This window comes from Lissotriton vulgaris, chromosome 10 (assembly GCF_964263255.1).
Source record: "Lissotriton vulgaris chromosome 10, aLisVul1.2, whole genome shotgun sequence".
In the NCBI taxonomy this organism is placed as follows: domain Eukaryota; kingdom Metazoa; phylum Chordata; class Amphibia; order Caudata; family Salamandridae; genus Lissotriton; species Lissotriton vulgaris.
The window spans coordinates 224,536,912-224,551,859 of NC_141698.1; the positions used below are offsets into that span (position 1 = coordinate 224,536,912).

The following is a 14,948-nucleotide window of genomic DNA, read 5'->3' on the forward strand; positions in this document are numbered from 1 at the left end:
TAGTCCCCGGACGTGTTGCAGTCTCACTGCCGGGCAGCAAATTTTGGTGGTTTTCATGTCTTCTGCTTGAGGCTGACTTGGGTGCAGAAATAAAACTGTACCCAATGGCCAAACTCTTCCTCCTTCTCCTCCTCACAGCGCTTCAAAGCCAAAAGACAGCAGGGGTTGAGACCACCGCCCGCTGGCAGCATGCTCTGTGGGAGCGTTGCCCTCGCCCTTTTCAGCCTGGGACTTGTTGTTTAAATGTAAGTCCTTCCATATCAAGCGGTGTGCTACCAGCCTGCAGGTGGCTGCACCGCTCTGCGACCAGACTTTTGAAGCCCATGTTTTGGGCTAAGCAGTACCACGTCACATTTAAACACAGCCACGTGTATTGGAAATGGATAAAACAAAAGAATGCGTCTTGTGACCCTAGAACTGGATGTACAGACGATTCTAGAGCTTCTAAGGGGTTTATAATCCTGCAGTGCCGGTCTAAATCTAGCTGCTATAAAGTGCAGGTGCGTCATTCATGCTGAAGTAACCAGGGCCTTCCACACATTGGACACTGCGCTGCCTCACACACACACTGCGCTGCCTCACACACACACTGCGCTACCTCACACACACACTGCTCTGCCTCACATTCACACTGCTCTGCCTCACATACACACTGCGCTGCCTCACATACACACTGCGCTGCCTCACATACACACTGCGCTGCCTCACATACACACTGCCCTCCCTCACACACACTGCCCTCCCTCACACACACTGCCCTCCCTCACACACACTGCGCTGCCTCACACACACTGCGCTGCCTCACACACACTGCGCTGCCTCACACACTCTGCACCGCCACATAATTACACAGCTCTCAATGCAACAAACACTACAAATACCACTCAGTGCCACATAACTATATGCAACATAATTACACTGCACTCAATGCAACATACACTACTAATACCGCTCACTGCCCCATAATTACACACCACATAATTACTCTACTGAATGCAACCCACACTCCACACAATAGCACTCAATGCCACATCATTACATGCTACATAATTACACTGCACTCAATGCAACATACACTCCAAATACTACTAAGTGCCACACAATTACACACCACATAATTACACTGCACTCAATGCAACATTCACTCCAAATCCCACTCAGTGCCACATAAGTACACTCTACTGAATGCAACACACACTCCACAAAATACCACTCAGTGCCACATAATATGCTACATAATTACACTGCACTCAATGCAACATACACTCCAAACAATACCACTCGGTGCCATATAATTATATGCTACGTAATTACACTGCACTCAATGCAACATGCACTCCAAATACCACTCAGTGCCACATAATTACTCTACTGAATACAACATACACTCCCCATATTTCCACTCAGTCCCACATAATTACACCCCATATAATTACAATTCTCAATGCAACGTAAATACACTCCACCTAATACCTCTTAGTGCCGTATAATTACACACCTCATACTTACACTACTCAATGCTACTTTATGCAACATAAATACACTCTGTCTATCGCCGTCACTGTATCTATCGCCCTCACTCTATCTATTACTTGGCCACAGCATTGCTCAGCACCACCACAGCATCACTCATGGGAAATACAACATCACTAGGCGCTACCACAGCATCACTGAACGCCACAGCATCACTCGTCGCCACCACAACATCACTCAGCGTCACCACAGCATCAATCTGTGCAACCATTCAACAACTGGTTCAAATATGTTCAAGCTTTATTACAAATGTCACAAAAATATGTTAATATTTCACTTCTGCTCTTGGATTTTCGTTACAAGAAAATACAATTTACATAAGCTTCACAAAGTTTTTTAACAAAAATTTAAGCTATTGCTATTATAAATTACAATAACTTTTATTTAAGTATTATTAAAAAATGTAAAAGCCATTGTTTGAAATATCAATACATCTAAGTCACGTAAATACAACACATATTGCATTACAAATGCTATAAGTGTCACATTTGCGAAAGTTAAAACTATTGGCATTATAAACGACAAAGCTATTAAGTTTGCTATTTTCAAAACCAACACATACATAAAAAATGTCATTTACAATACCAATAGCTCAAACTTTCCTAATGCGAGACCTATTGCATTGCAAATTCTTGTTTATCTATGGGTGCCACCCCATTTATTTAATTATTTTACGGGTGCCCACCCCGTTTATGGCGTCCTTAGCGAGTGCCCACCTCGCTTCTACGTTTATTTTGCCTACCGAGGGTGCCCACCCCTAATTTGCTGATCTAGAAATCACCGCCGCGGCCCCCTCGCACCGCAAACCGGAAGTCAGGCACCGTAGTGCCCGATGATGGGCGGGAATTCCGGTTTGCCGGAGGAAGTCCCGCTGCCGTGCTGTGATTGACTGCCCCCCGGCAAGAAAGTGAAGCAAGCAGAGTGATGGCCGCCCGGGGCTCCCTTGAATTAGGGCGAGTCCCGGGGCAGCCCGCAAAGAGCAGCACCTGTGTTGCAGGGCTCCCATGCAATGGAGGGAGCCCCGGCCGAGGAGTCCGCCCGGAGCGACGAGTGCTCTGCCTCCTGAAGTCCCGGTCTTGTGATGGGGGACCGGGTGAACGTGGTGCACCCCCCCCCCATCTTCCCCCCCCCCCCGCTCCGGAGAAGCAGCCGGTGAGTAGAGCTGCCTGGGAGAAGAGAGCACCAAATTGAGGCCCCACGCGCTGGAGTCCCTGTGTTTCTAAGCAGCCCCCGCTTGACAGTGGGGCTGCTCAACGATGGGGCATTTGTTTGTTTGAGGAGCAGGATGGCTCCAGAGGCGCCCCCCCTCATGTTCGTTCCACATTCTTGGGGGGCATGTTTGCTTCAGGAGCCACGGTGGCTCCCACGCACTCCCTTAATTTGTTCAGAGCCTAGAGGGCTCCGGTGGTTGAGGGGCCAGAGGGCTCCAGGGGCCAGGTGTTTTTCCCAGAGCCCAGATGGCTCCAACGAGCCCCTAAGTGTTTCAGGGCCCATGTTTGCCTCCTTTGTCCCACAGAGCCCCGTGGGGGCTTCCATGTTTATTTTGGCCCCATGACTCATAGAGCCTAGACGGCTCCAACGCTTCCTATTATTCCCTAGAGCCAGAGGGCTCCAATGCACTGTTGATCCTCAAGAGCCTAGAAGGCTTCAAGCTGCGCAGTTTTGATTTCAGAGGGCTCCCAAAAATGCACAGGTGCATGCAGAGCCTAGTGGGCTCCCCAAAAATGCGCCTGATTTGTTCCGAGCCTAGAGGGCTCCCCATTTGGCTGATGAGTCCTGGCGCAGTTTTTGCTGATCTACAGCTGCCCAGCAATTAGTGGGCAGCTGCACTGTTTAGGTATTTTGCTTCCTGGGGACATGTTCTTTCGACTAAGGAGTGAGTCGCACTCCTTCATCCCTACATTGGCCTCCCCCAGCTGTGCAGCACTTAGTGCCAGCTGCAGCGTTTAGGCCCTGTTCTGTCCCTGTCCTCAGCTGCTCAGCAAGTAGTGGGCAGCTGCTACGTTTAGGTTTTTGGCACAGTGGCGCAACCTGGACTTTGTTGTGAGTTATGTGCTTCTTAGGGTGCTAGGAAATGTACTAAGTATTGTATGCTTTGCGCCCCCTGTGTTCTGGTACCTCGGAATGTGTTTTTATGCATCATGTACAAATTTGCTTTTCCTTACACCACTGAATGTATGTTTATGCATAATGTGTTTTCTTCTCCTACATCTCTGAATGTTGTGATGCATCATGTGTAATGTTCTCATGTTTAAACCCTTAAATGTATAGTGATACTTGGGTGGTTGTTCTTCCTAGTACAGGTGTTGCTAGTGAGGTCCTGGTTCCCTGCGTGACGTTCTCCTAAGGTGGTTAGGGTTGTGTAGGTGGTACTTACCTCTTACCAGTCATTACTGGTTGTGTGCTACATGATTATTTGGTGCTTAACTATCTCCAAGGGCTTGATACTGAGCTTTCCCCCTGACCAGAGTCCCAGGACCAGTGGACTCTACTGTGCCTTCCCTGACAAATTACTGGGACTTGTCTGATCTCCTTGGCCCGCTGGGGCCTCGCCTGAAGAGTGCCTCGCTCACTCCCCTGCAGCTCGTGCCTAGCTCCCCCGCCAAGAGCCGGACCGCTCCTTGTGATGCTGTGCTCTGCTCCCCCTGGGCCTCCCGCATCCTGCACCTCAGCAGCTTGTGCCTGGGCCGGCCTCGAGCCGCGCCCCTCTATGGTGAGCCGCGTCTGCTTCGCTGGGCCGCCCGCACCCAGCCCCACTCCTCCACTGAGCCCACACGTTGGTCGCCCCAACCAAACCCTTGTAGCGCGCGGGTCGCCACCGCCCTCTCAGGCCTACTGAGTTTATAACTCTCATTATCCCGCGCAACCAGAACGGAAGGTACGTCCCGTATCCTCCGCCAGTTATTATATGTTCTAAAAGTGTTAATTCTTCAAAGTGCTAATTCTACCAAACGCCAGTTTAAAAAAGTGCCTATTCCTGACAGTGGTCCAGGTGGCCCTGTCCCATGTATATAATCCCCTGTAAATTCTGCCCGTGCCTCTGGCACATTGTAAAGTGTGTGTTTACTATCTAATGTGTTTTGTAATACAAAGGCTATTTTTACATATACCTTGTGTGGAGTTCCTTTTGTGGGGGGGCCTGGGATGTTGTTGCTGGTGGATGCGTGCGCAAATACTTAACTCACATTGCCTCCGGGGTAAGCCTTACTGCTCGTGTCACACTACCAAGAGGGTGAGCAGGGGTTATCTTGGCGTGTAACTTCCTTGCCCTGACTAGAGTGGTGGTTTCTGCCTGACTTTGGCGCAAGCCTCAGCCAACCAGAAATCCCATTTCTAACAGGCAGCCACATGGGAGCGGTGGAGATCAGAGGTCTCTGGCGGAGTCCGGGCTCCACATCAACCTTCTGGCGCTCCGGGCGATTCATCTTGCACTGAAAGCATTCCTTCCCTCTGTTCGGGGGAAAGAGATCCCCGCCCATATGGACTGTACCCCACCGAGCCACCACTGTCTCCAAGGAAATGGTCAGAATGCTGAGGCCCAATTGGGAACGAGCTCTTGTGCACATACATATACCTATGCATCTCAGACTTCTCCACCGTTAGTGCCATCTCAGGGAACGTATTTCGTTTGCCATGACCGGGCCTATACATGGTTACTAACTAATTTCTCAGGGTCCTGTTACGTGGCTTTTCTCCTTCCTCCGACATATACCGCCCCTCCGGGACATCACAGAAATAGGTTCAGTAGAGGCGTCATTGATTCAGAAGATACTGCAGGACAGGAGGGAGGCGACTTTTTCAAAGCATTCCTCCCATTCTGGGGCCCAATGCCAATAGCAGAAACATAAGGCACCTCATTCGAGTTGTTGAGGCAACAATAGATGAAACTGTAGGGGCACCGAGCAACCTCACAGCCGAGCTTCAGGCGGACAGCCTTATGACATTACAAAACAGGATGGTTTTAGATATCATTCTTGCGGACCGTGGTGGAGTATGTAAATTGATTGGATCCAGCTGTTGCATTTACATACCTGACCAGGCCCCTACAGTATACCAGGCCATCTCTAAATTGTACCTGATCACTGAGTCCATCCACCAGGACGAAGGAAACTGGTCTTTGACAGGATGGTTCTGGGGAATACTGTCCACATGGGTATGAAAGGTACTGACTTTCATTGTCAAGTCAAGTCAAAAGATTTATATAGCGCGCTACATACCCGGAGGGTCTCAAGGCGCTTGAAGAAGGGTGGGGAGTTACTTGTCGAATATCCAAGTTTTAAGTTGCTTTCTGAATGCTAGATGGTTCTGAGTGAGACGAAGGTGAGTGGGGAGTGAGTTCCAGGTTTTAGCTGCGAGGTAGGAGAAGGATCTACCTCCCATGGTGGTTTTATTGATGCGAGGTACGGTAGCAAAGGCTTGGTTGGAGGATCGTAGCTGGCGGGAGGGGGTGTAGAAGGAAAGTCGTGTGTTGAGGCATTCGGGTCCAAGTTCGTAGAGTGCTTTGTGTGCGTTATTTAGGAGGCGGAAAGTAATCCTCTTATTGACGGGGAGCCAGTGGAGGTTTTTCAGGTGACTAGAGATGTGGTCTTTACGCGGGATGTCTAGTATGAGTCTAGCTGATGCGTTCTGGATGCGTTGGAGTTTTTTCTGGAGTTTTGCGGTGATACCGGCGTATAGGGTGTTTCCGTAGGCCAGGCGGCTTGTAACCAGAGCATGGGTGACCGTTTTTCTGGTGTTGGTGGGGATCCAGCGAAATGTTTTTTTGAGCATGCGAAGAATGTTGAAGCAAGATGATGAAACGGCGTTGACTTGTCTGTTCATAGAGAGTGAGGAGTCCAGGATGACGCCCAGGTTCCGTGCGTGGTCCGTCGGGATGGGTGCTTTTCCAAGGGCCTCTGGCCACCAAGAGTCGTCCCAGGCGGAGGGGGAGGTACCTAAGATAAGGACTTATGTTTTGTCTGAGTTCAGTTTCAGACGGCTGTGCTTCATCCACTCGGCTACTTCTTTCATTCCTTCATGTAGGTTGGTTTTGGCGGTGTTAGGGTCTTTGGGGAGTGATAGGATCAGTTGAGTGTCATCCGCGTAGGAGATGATGTTGAGGTTGTGTTGGCGAGCGATGGCCGCGAGGGGGCTCATGTATACGTTGAAGAGGGTGAGACTGAGTGAGGACCCTTGGGGTACGCCGCAGATGACTTCAGTGGCCTCTGAGTTGAATGGTGGGAGGCGGACTCTCTGGGTTCTTCCGGTGAGGTGATCCATTCCAGTGCTTTTCCTTGGATTCCGATGTTTCTGAGGCGCTGTAGAAAGGTGCTATGGCAGACTGTGTCGAAGGCTGCGGAGAGGTCGAGGAGGATGAGGGCGACTGTGTCTCCGTTGTCCAGTAGAGTTCGAATGTCGTCTGTTGCAGCGATGAGGGCGGTCTCCGTGCTGTGTTTGGCTCGGAAGCCGGACTGTGAGGAGTCGAGGGATTTGTTGGTTTCGAGAAAGGCGGCGAGCTGGTTGTTGACGGCTTTCTCGATGACTTTGGCAGGGAATGGAAGGAGCGAGATGGGTCGGTAGTTTTTGAGTTCGGTGAGGTCAGCTGTGGGTTTTTTCAGAAGGGCGCTAAGTTCTGCGTGTTTCCAGCTTTCCGGGAAGGTAGCGGAGTTGAGGGAGCAGTTGATGACGTCTCAGAGGTGTGGTGCTATGATGGAGTCTGCTTTGTTGAAGATGTGGTGAGGGCAGGGGTCTGTGGGGGATCCTGAGTGGATGGAGTTCATCAGGCGGATGGTGTCCTCAGTGGAGATTTGGTTCCAGTCATTAAGGGTGTTCAAGGGGGGTGAAGGTCCTGCAGAAGGTTGGGTGGGTTGGTCTCCGGGTCGGTTGTCGAAGCTGTTGTAGATGTCTGCGATTTTGTTGTGGAAGAACGAAGCTAGGGAGTCGCAGAGGGCTTGAGAGGGGGTGATGTCGTTGGAGTTGGCTGAGGGGTTGGTAAATTCTTTGACGATGTTGAATAATTCCTTGCTGTTGTGGGCGTTGTTGTCTAGTCGGTCTTTGAATGCGGTTTTCTTGGCAGATTGGATTAGTTGGTGGTGTATGCGGGTGGCGTTTTTGAAGGCGTCCCTAGTGCTGGTGTTTGGGTCTTTTTTCCAGGCCTTCTCGAGGGAGCGACAGAGTTTCTTCGATTTCTTAAGATCGTTGAACCAGGAGGCGTTTTTGCTGCCTAGTTTGATTTGACGTTTTTTCAGCGGTGCTAGGATGTTGGCGCTGTTGGATAGCCATTGGGTGAGGTTAATGGCTGCTTGGTCGGGATTTGAGGAGTGGGTAGGGGGTTTTGAAGAAGCGATGAGGAGATCTGGTCGATGGTGATTTTGTTCCAGTTTCTTCGGTGAAGTAGTGTGGCTCACTGGTTAGAGGCGGCAGACCCGAGAGCAGAGGACGGCCCGGGACCAGGGTTCGATTCCCGGCGCGGCAGGTTTCTGGACCAGGGTCAGCGGACTCGATAATTCTCTCGCCTCGGTGCCCACTCTGATCAGCGATCACACTCGGCAACTCTGGGCATTAGCTTGCCTCATCTTCACTAACGGCCCCACCAGACCGCCGGGGATGCCTGGTCTCACCCTGGAGATACCCATTAAGGGACCATCTCTCAGGGAAGCCAGGAAGGGTTTCGCAGCGGTCGAAGCGCCTTGGGACCCTCCGGGTAAGTAGTGCGCTATATAAATGCCTATACATTTACATTCGCAGAGTAGGTTGAGGATGGTTGTGAGTTGTGGTCTTGTTGTAGATAAAGTGTACGCAGCTGTGGTCCGTCCAGTGGAGAGTAGTGGTGTGACTGAAGGAGACATGTTTGCTGGAGGTGAAGATAGGGTCGAGTGTGTGACCTGCGATGTGGGTGGGCGTAGTGACAAGTTGCTTGAATCCGAGGTTGGCGAGATTGTCCAAAAGGGAGGTGGTGTTGCTGTCATTGCTCCTTTCCAGGTGAAAGTTGAGGTCTCCCAGCAGGATGTATTCCTCGGAGGGGAGGGCGTGTGGGGTGATAAAGTCAGTGATAACGTCACTGAATTGTGCACGGGGTCCTGGAGGTCGGTAGAGGAGTGTGCCTCTGAGTGTGGTCTTGGGGTCGGTGTGGATCTGGAAGTGAAGGTGTTCGGCGCTGGTAAGGTTGACGTCTGAGCTGGTTGAGATGCGGATGGAGTTCTTATGGCCATTATCTTTTCATGTTGCCTCTGTCTACAATGTGGTCCGGCTATCTGCGGCCTTTGTGCCACCATGTGTGTCCTAAGACCTGTCTCACAGAAAGCAGAAAATATGAAAATGATGTTGCAGCAACAGCTTGACGACCTCATGGCTATTGACATTGACTCAGATTAACGTGAGTCTGTGTTTTGCCTGCGTAATGGCAAAAGGAGGGTCTGAGGTAATTCAGTTTCGACACCATTTTGTATTCCGTCGCCATTTTATGTTGCCCTCACTCAGGCAGCTTGGCAAACCCAGTGTTTTTGCCCTTTGTACTGCTACGTGTCAAATAACCCCCCCTTCCTTGTTGTGAAGCCAATTTCTGGAACTAGCCAAACTAACTAATCCTTGTCTAGACTGACTAATCCTTGTCCCAATTATCTGTTGGCCTTCAGTATTCTTTCCCTGACGTATCTTATTTGTTGGCCTTCGGTATTCTTTCCCTGCATTATGCTATTTCTTAAGTTGTCCTTTGAAGCACACAAACACGTCCTGCCATTACTGATTGACCTATAGGTGCTGTCATTGATTGACCTATGGGTTTGGGCAAGAACACGACTGAAGGGGGACGTTCTGGTTAGATGGTGCCTTGTTTTGAATGTTTTCCTATTGGCTAATATTTGGTGCATTGGGAGTATTTTTCTGTGGGTGAATATGGTTATAAAAGACTGAGGCACGGAGTAAAGGGGCAGTCTCCTGAGAACCTACTATTGGTGTACTTCTGGGACAACTGTGCATAGCTGCAGCTAATAAATTTGGTTTTCTACGCTAACAGTATTCCCTGTCTCTGTACAAGGCAGGTGAACTCTGAGATTTCAAGCGTGCCGTGCGCCGCCAGGCCCTTCTAGGCCCGGTTCTTAACATTATGCTATGCAAAATTCAGACGGTTAAATCCTTAGAATAAAAAAAGTAAATTATGCTCGGGAAATATGTTCAGTGTGAAAAGAATCGTTCATAGTTAAATAAATAAATGTGGTCGGTGAAGTCCTTAGCTGCAGATAAATACCAGGAAAAACAACTATCCATTATGCTGTACAAAATGCAACCGGTGAAGTCCTTAATAAAAAAAAATTACAATATGCTCAGAAAATGTGTAAACTGAACCTCATAGTTGTCATACTGACAAGACTTTCCAAAAAAAGTCTAACAAAATAGGGTGTCATATAGCTACTTCTTTTCTATATACTGTCAAGTTAGCAGGAGCTTATTAAATGTTTAAACGCCATTTTACCTTTCTGCCTCATTTTGCACACGACTCATAATTGTTGATTTAGCTTTCAACCCAGAAGAGCTTTGTGATTTACTTGAGAAATAATGTTATTGCTCTATCTGTTTTGCTCGGTACACTGTCTGCACAGTGAGTGCTGAAGGCTGCAAGGATAACTAAACACGATGTTGTTGTGAGGTCTGATCTTCGCACGTACATAGACATAACACACATGCTGCTGCCAAAATCTGGCTCTAGGCGGGTTTTATATTGTTGTGCTGCACACACACGAGACACACTTGATGGTGCTTCACATGCAGAGAGCTAGTGGAAGATGATGTGATCCTCTGCCACTGAGATTTTGAGGTATGGGCCCGCCCTGCTAAAACCCAAATGAGACCTTCATAGATATAAAATACTATGATAAATAGTGAGGGTGTGAATTAGGTATTGTTAATTCCTATTCATTACAGCATCTTATTATGCTGTCACCATTCGCCTTTTATGGACTAGTAACTATGCTGATAACTTTGTTGCTTATAATATGTTTGCTAGCATTGTACAAGATACTGCGTTTGAGAACCTTGCATTAGTAAATAAATATTTCAACATGCACGTGTCCTCTTTTACTCCACGTTCTGGTTTGTAATGATTATATAACGAAAGAGTGTTCATGTGTTCCACGATACCTGAGGTAATCTAAGTTCATGTTCTGGTCTGTCTAAGCATTGGGAGTTTATGACCAATGAGACGCTGTAGCTAGCTCGGTAAGGGGATTTTGGGTACTGAGGTGAGTTTTGGGCCATCCTAATTCACCGAGGTTCCAGGTCTCTATGCACAGTTCTGTAGGAGAACGGAATTCCCGCTACAAGGGCTAAATATTTAAAAATAAAACATACTGAGTAAGAGCACATGTAAAGGGGCCGTTCCTTTTGAAAGGTTAGAACATGAGAAAGGGAGGGACTACTTAACACATTTACCATACAAAAAAGGACATACCCCAAAAGACAGTCAAAGGCGCCAATTACAAACATGGAAGGGTATATGGGGCGGAGCTTAAAGCTCATAACTGAAAACAGCATGTCTCAGAGACAGCGCAAGCACTGCCTAGGCGAGACCTAATAAACAGGACATGAGATCAGCTCTGTTGGGCTCTTGGGCTGGGGACACAACTGTACATCTTGCTGAGGACATTCCTGTCCCAAAAAGTATTATTTTATACTGCAGCTCACCTTTACCCTTGGCTAATGGAGCCTATGACCACCTTTTGCATTCAAGAAATCTGGCCTAGGCCTTTTTTGGAAACCGGTTAGGGAAAATAAGAGCATCTACTACTTCGAGGCTTTAGCTAGCCTTTCTCACACGTGGGCACTAGGTCATGTTCTGGTGAACTTTACTACTGCAGAGATATCATCCATAGTCTTATTTTATCTGTATTCAAAGTAGTTGAGCCCTGCCATATAGGAAAAATCAAACACCTCCAAACTAAATGGGTGGTCACAATGTTCCAGGCTAGTGCCTGATTACTGAGCACCTGGTCCCCTCCCCTTGATTCTTGCTATTGACCATAATCTACGTTTTTCATCATTAAAATTTCCACACCCGTTTTGGTGACAAGAAATGCCTTTGGTTGCTGGGGTGGTGGTTTGTGCAGTCTGCTGGGCTTAGCAGACCAATTGTCTGCCCTCTACAAGTGGACCTTTGTCTCACTTGTGGTTTTGTATTTATTTGCAGCATTTATCCCAATTGTGTAGGGCTTGGTTGGGAGAATGGTTTATTTGTTGTGATCCTGCATAAGAAGCATTTTGATGTTGTGCATGAATGACCTGGAAAATAATCTTGTTTTGGGATGCAGGGCCTACACCTGTGGTAGGGATGGTAGTGTGAGAGACGCTCAGAATATAATTCTAATTATCTAGTGGTTATAATTAAATTTGATGTTCCAGTGCTGCAGGAATTCACCTAAATGTTCCTGCAGTAAAGTTAAAAACCCTTTGTCATATTTTTCTACAGGGCCTTAATGAGAGAACATTTAAACGTGTCTATCAGTACATGATCGCTGCTGGGTTTGGAAAGGTTCTGTCTATGCCCTTGGAGCAAGTGAACTCTAATGGTGGGCCCTGCAAAACAAAAAAAGGTACTACAAATGTATGTTTTTGTGTGTATTCGACCAGTGTATTTTCTCCAAATAGCCAATGAGCAAAATGTTGTTAAACAAAGTGTGCTTTCTACCTTGCATAATTTGTAGGTCTCGCGTACTGACAACTTTAGTACTGCACATGCTCCACAACAAACGTAAACAAATAGCATTCAGCGAATACATACACACAGCTAGAGGAAGGGGCTTTTGAAAATGCCCTCTCAGCCATTGACTAAATTGATTCGTTTGGCTTTAGGCGATTGCTGGCAGGGTTGTCCATTAGTATTCAGTCCATAGTATTTCATGGATATGGACTATTTAAAGCATTCCATAAACATCATTAATGTCTTTGTTGCGTTATTTTTTCTTTTGGGAGCGCCCCTTCCTTCGCTATGCCCCTCCAATGGCCTATCTGCATTTCTAATGCTCTTCCTGGAGTTTTTTTTTTTTTTTTAGAAATGAATTTTATTTTTCTTCAAGGGCTCAGCAGCTGTGAAGTGGTGACAGCTGCTTTCTTAACTTTTAAGTGGTGTGCACATTTTGTATTTCCTTTTTACTTAGTTCTGTAATGGCAATATTGGTAAACACAAATTCCACAGTGGCTGCTGTGTACGCTCATGCATACATTACGAACCATATATGCGTCTGCAATGCATATGCACAGGCATGCATCTTGATGCTGCAATAGCTATGACTGCTTTATATATTGTTTTAATGTTAAAGCATAGCACACTCAAGGAGAAGATGGAGAGTGCTGAAACTTTTCAGATAATCGCCCCCAGTCACACATCTGGGTTGAAACCATCATCGTTCTTTAGCTCACTAAGCCACTCCAGTTCAGACCCAGCCATATGCAAATCAGTCTTGACCCTGTTGCTCATGGGAACAGTCCAGCCCGAACTGCCAAGCCAGGCATTCCCTGGATCGGAAACAAGCATCCCGGCAACCAGTTTCGGGGTAACACCCCTCATCAGCCAGGCTAGCTTGAATCCAGTGGCAAAGTGAGCAAGGGACCCACGTCCGAGCATACATGCCCTGCCAACTTAGGGCGAACAAAGCACAATATAGGAAGATGCCTCATTGGCCAGTCTAGCTTGTAGCAGTCAGCCATGTTAAAATGGGAACAAAAATTCATTTTAAAAACACGTGTGCTAATGCAACTATGCAGTGGTCATGCACAGGCTGTGTAAAGGCGAGACCGTTTGGCTTTACTAATGCTTGTTCAGATTACTGGTTTCAAGTGGAGTTACACATATGCCCCAACAATAACAAACACCGGACCTGGCCTTAAAATAACATCATTGAGAATATGTCTGGCCCATATTCCTTGCTAATGGTTGGAACTCTGTGTTTTGGTACACTGATAAATCGGTCACTCAGAAAGGGCATTACATGCCTAGAATTCTACAGAAGCTTAAGGGATGTCCCTGCTTCAGCTAATTAAACCAGAGTGTATGTCCAATGTAAGATGAGCACAGCCTTTACGTGTACATGTTACAAGTGGTATCATCTGAGGTTTTGGCAGTATCTAGCAAGGGTGTACGAGTGTTACTACTACACTTTGATTTCTTAGTAAAGGCACGCTTTATGATTGTCTTACGTTTTTAATAAACCAGTGCTTAAAAAGATCTGTAAGTGCATGAAAAGGTAAATTATAAATATTGTAAAGATTGGATTAATATGCTATTAACAGTATGAATATATTGAACTCCTATACCAAAAAGCAATGACTTTCAGGAATGTAGAACTCATAATGTGCTTTTACGTGTGGCCTGACTGCACAGTTGTTGCCAGATGTAATGTGATAAACCTTAAAGAGTTTCAAGAGTACTACAGAGAGGAGTTCTGGTTCCATCCACCTTTTGGTAGCAAGGAGTACATGTTTTGATTGGTTAGAAGTTGCATTTCAACAAGAAACAAGCATTGGCATAGCCAATAGGTCTCACGCCTTTAGGACCTTATACGTTTTTAGCCATGTAACACATTTTCCTGGGTGCTACATCTATGAACATCAGAATACTAGGCAAAAGTTTAGAATGGTGACGCCCCCCCGTCCAACACACACATGACCTTAGTCGTGCCATTTGCAGCCCAGTCAGATATGGCTCAAAGGTATTCTGCAGTCACAGGCGGCTGTGAATAATATTGTTAATAAGTGGGATGGGTTCACACACGCGTGATTTGGAGCAGCAAGTGGGCATCAAAGGTTGAAGATTAAAGTGTGATGAGTGCATGCTGCAGCGCCAAGGCTACACACATGAATCATCACCGACAGCACTGAGCCTTCTGCACTGATCACTGCCTCCCCTTCAGTTCACAAACCACACCAAATCCCAGCCACAGTTATATTTACAAGCCAAGTTGGTAAACACTGATTAAAAGCAGCCAGGTCAAAAATACACTGCTTGTATAGATAAACCCAGACGAGTTTGTGGTTGTCACAGCAACTTTGAAGACCGCAACCATGTCAAATCATAATTGAAACTGCAAAAGGAATGACATCCTACCTGTGCAGCAGAGCGGACATAATACAAGCAAACCACTGCCGACTGAAAGAACATAGTACATGGATGCAAGGGGGGGGGGGAGGGGTTGTAAACCCATCAACAGATGTGACTGCTGCTCTATAATCCCCAACATTTAATTAAATGACGCTGTACCAATGCAAGGCTCAAAAACATTTCGAAGCCGTGGTACCCCCCTAAAAGGCAAACCCCAGTAACATCTGTCTCCCCAAAACAGAAACCCCAGAAATATCCATCTCACTTGGTTTTCCAACTCCAACCTCAGGTTGATTCATGGGAGCTGTGCAGGTGCACCAAACAGTATATAGTGTGAACAACGGGTGGC

General features: G+C 47.2%; 1 protein-coding gene across 3 annotated transcripts in view; it reads left to right on the plus strand.

The window, feature by feature from the left end:
• GTF3C1 (general transcription factor IIIC subunit 1) overlaps positions 1-14,948 on the plus strand; it is a 2,762,707-nt gene that overhangs the window by 202,153 nt on the left and 2,545,606 nt on the right. For all 3 annotated transcript variants that reach the window (XM_086940909.1, XM_086940911.1, XM_086940910.1), the window contains exon 6: positions 11,972-12,095. In XM_086940909.1, coding sequence (XP_086797035.1) covers positions 11,972-12,095 — 124 coding nt within the window. The remainder of the gene's footprint in view (positions 1-11,971; positions 12,096-14,948) is intronic.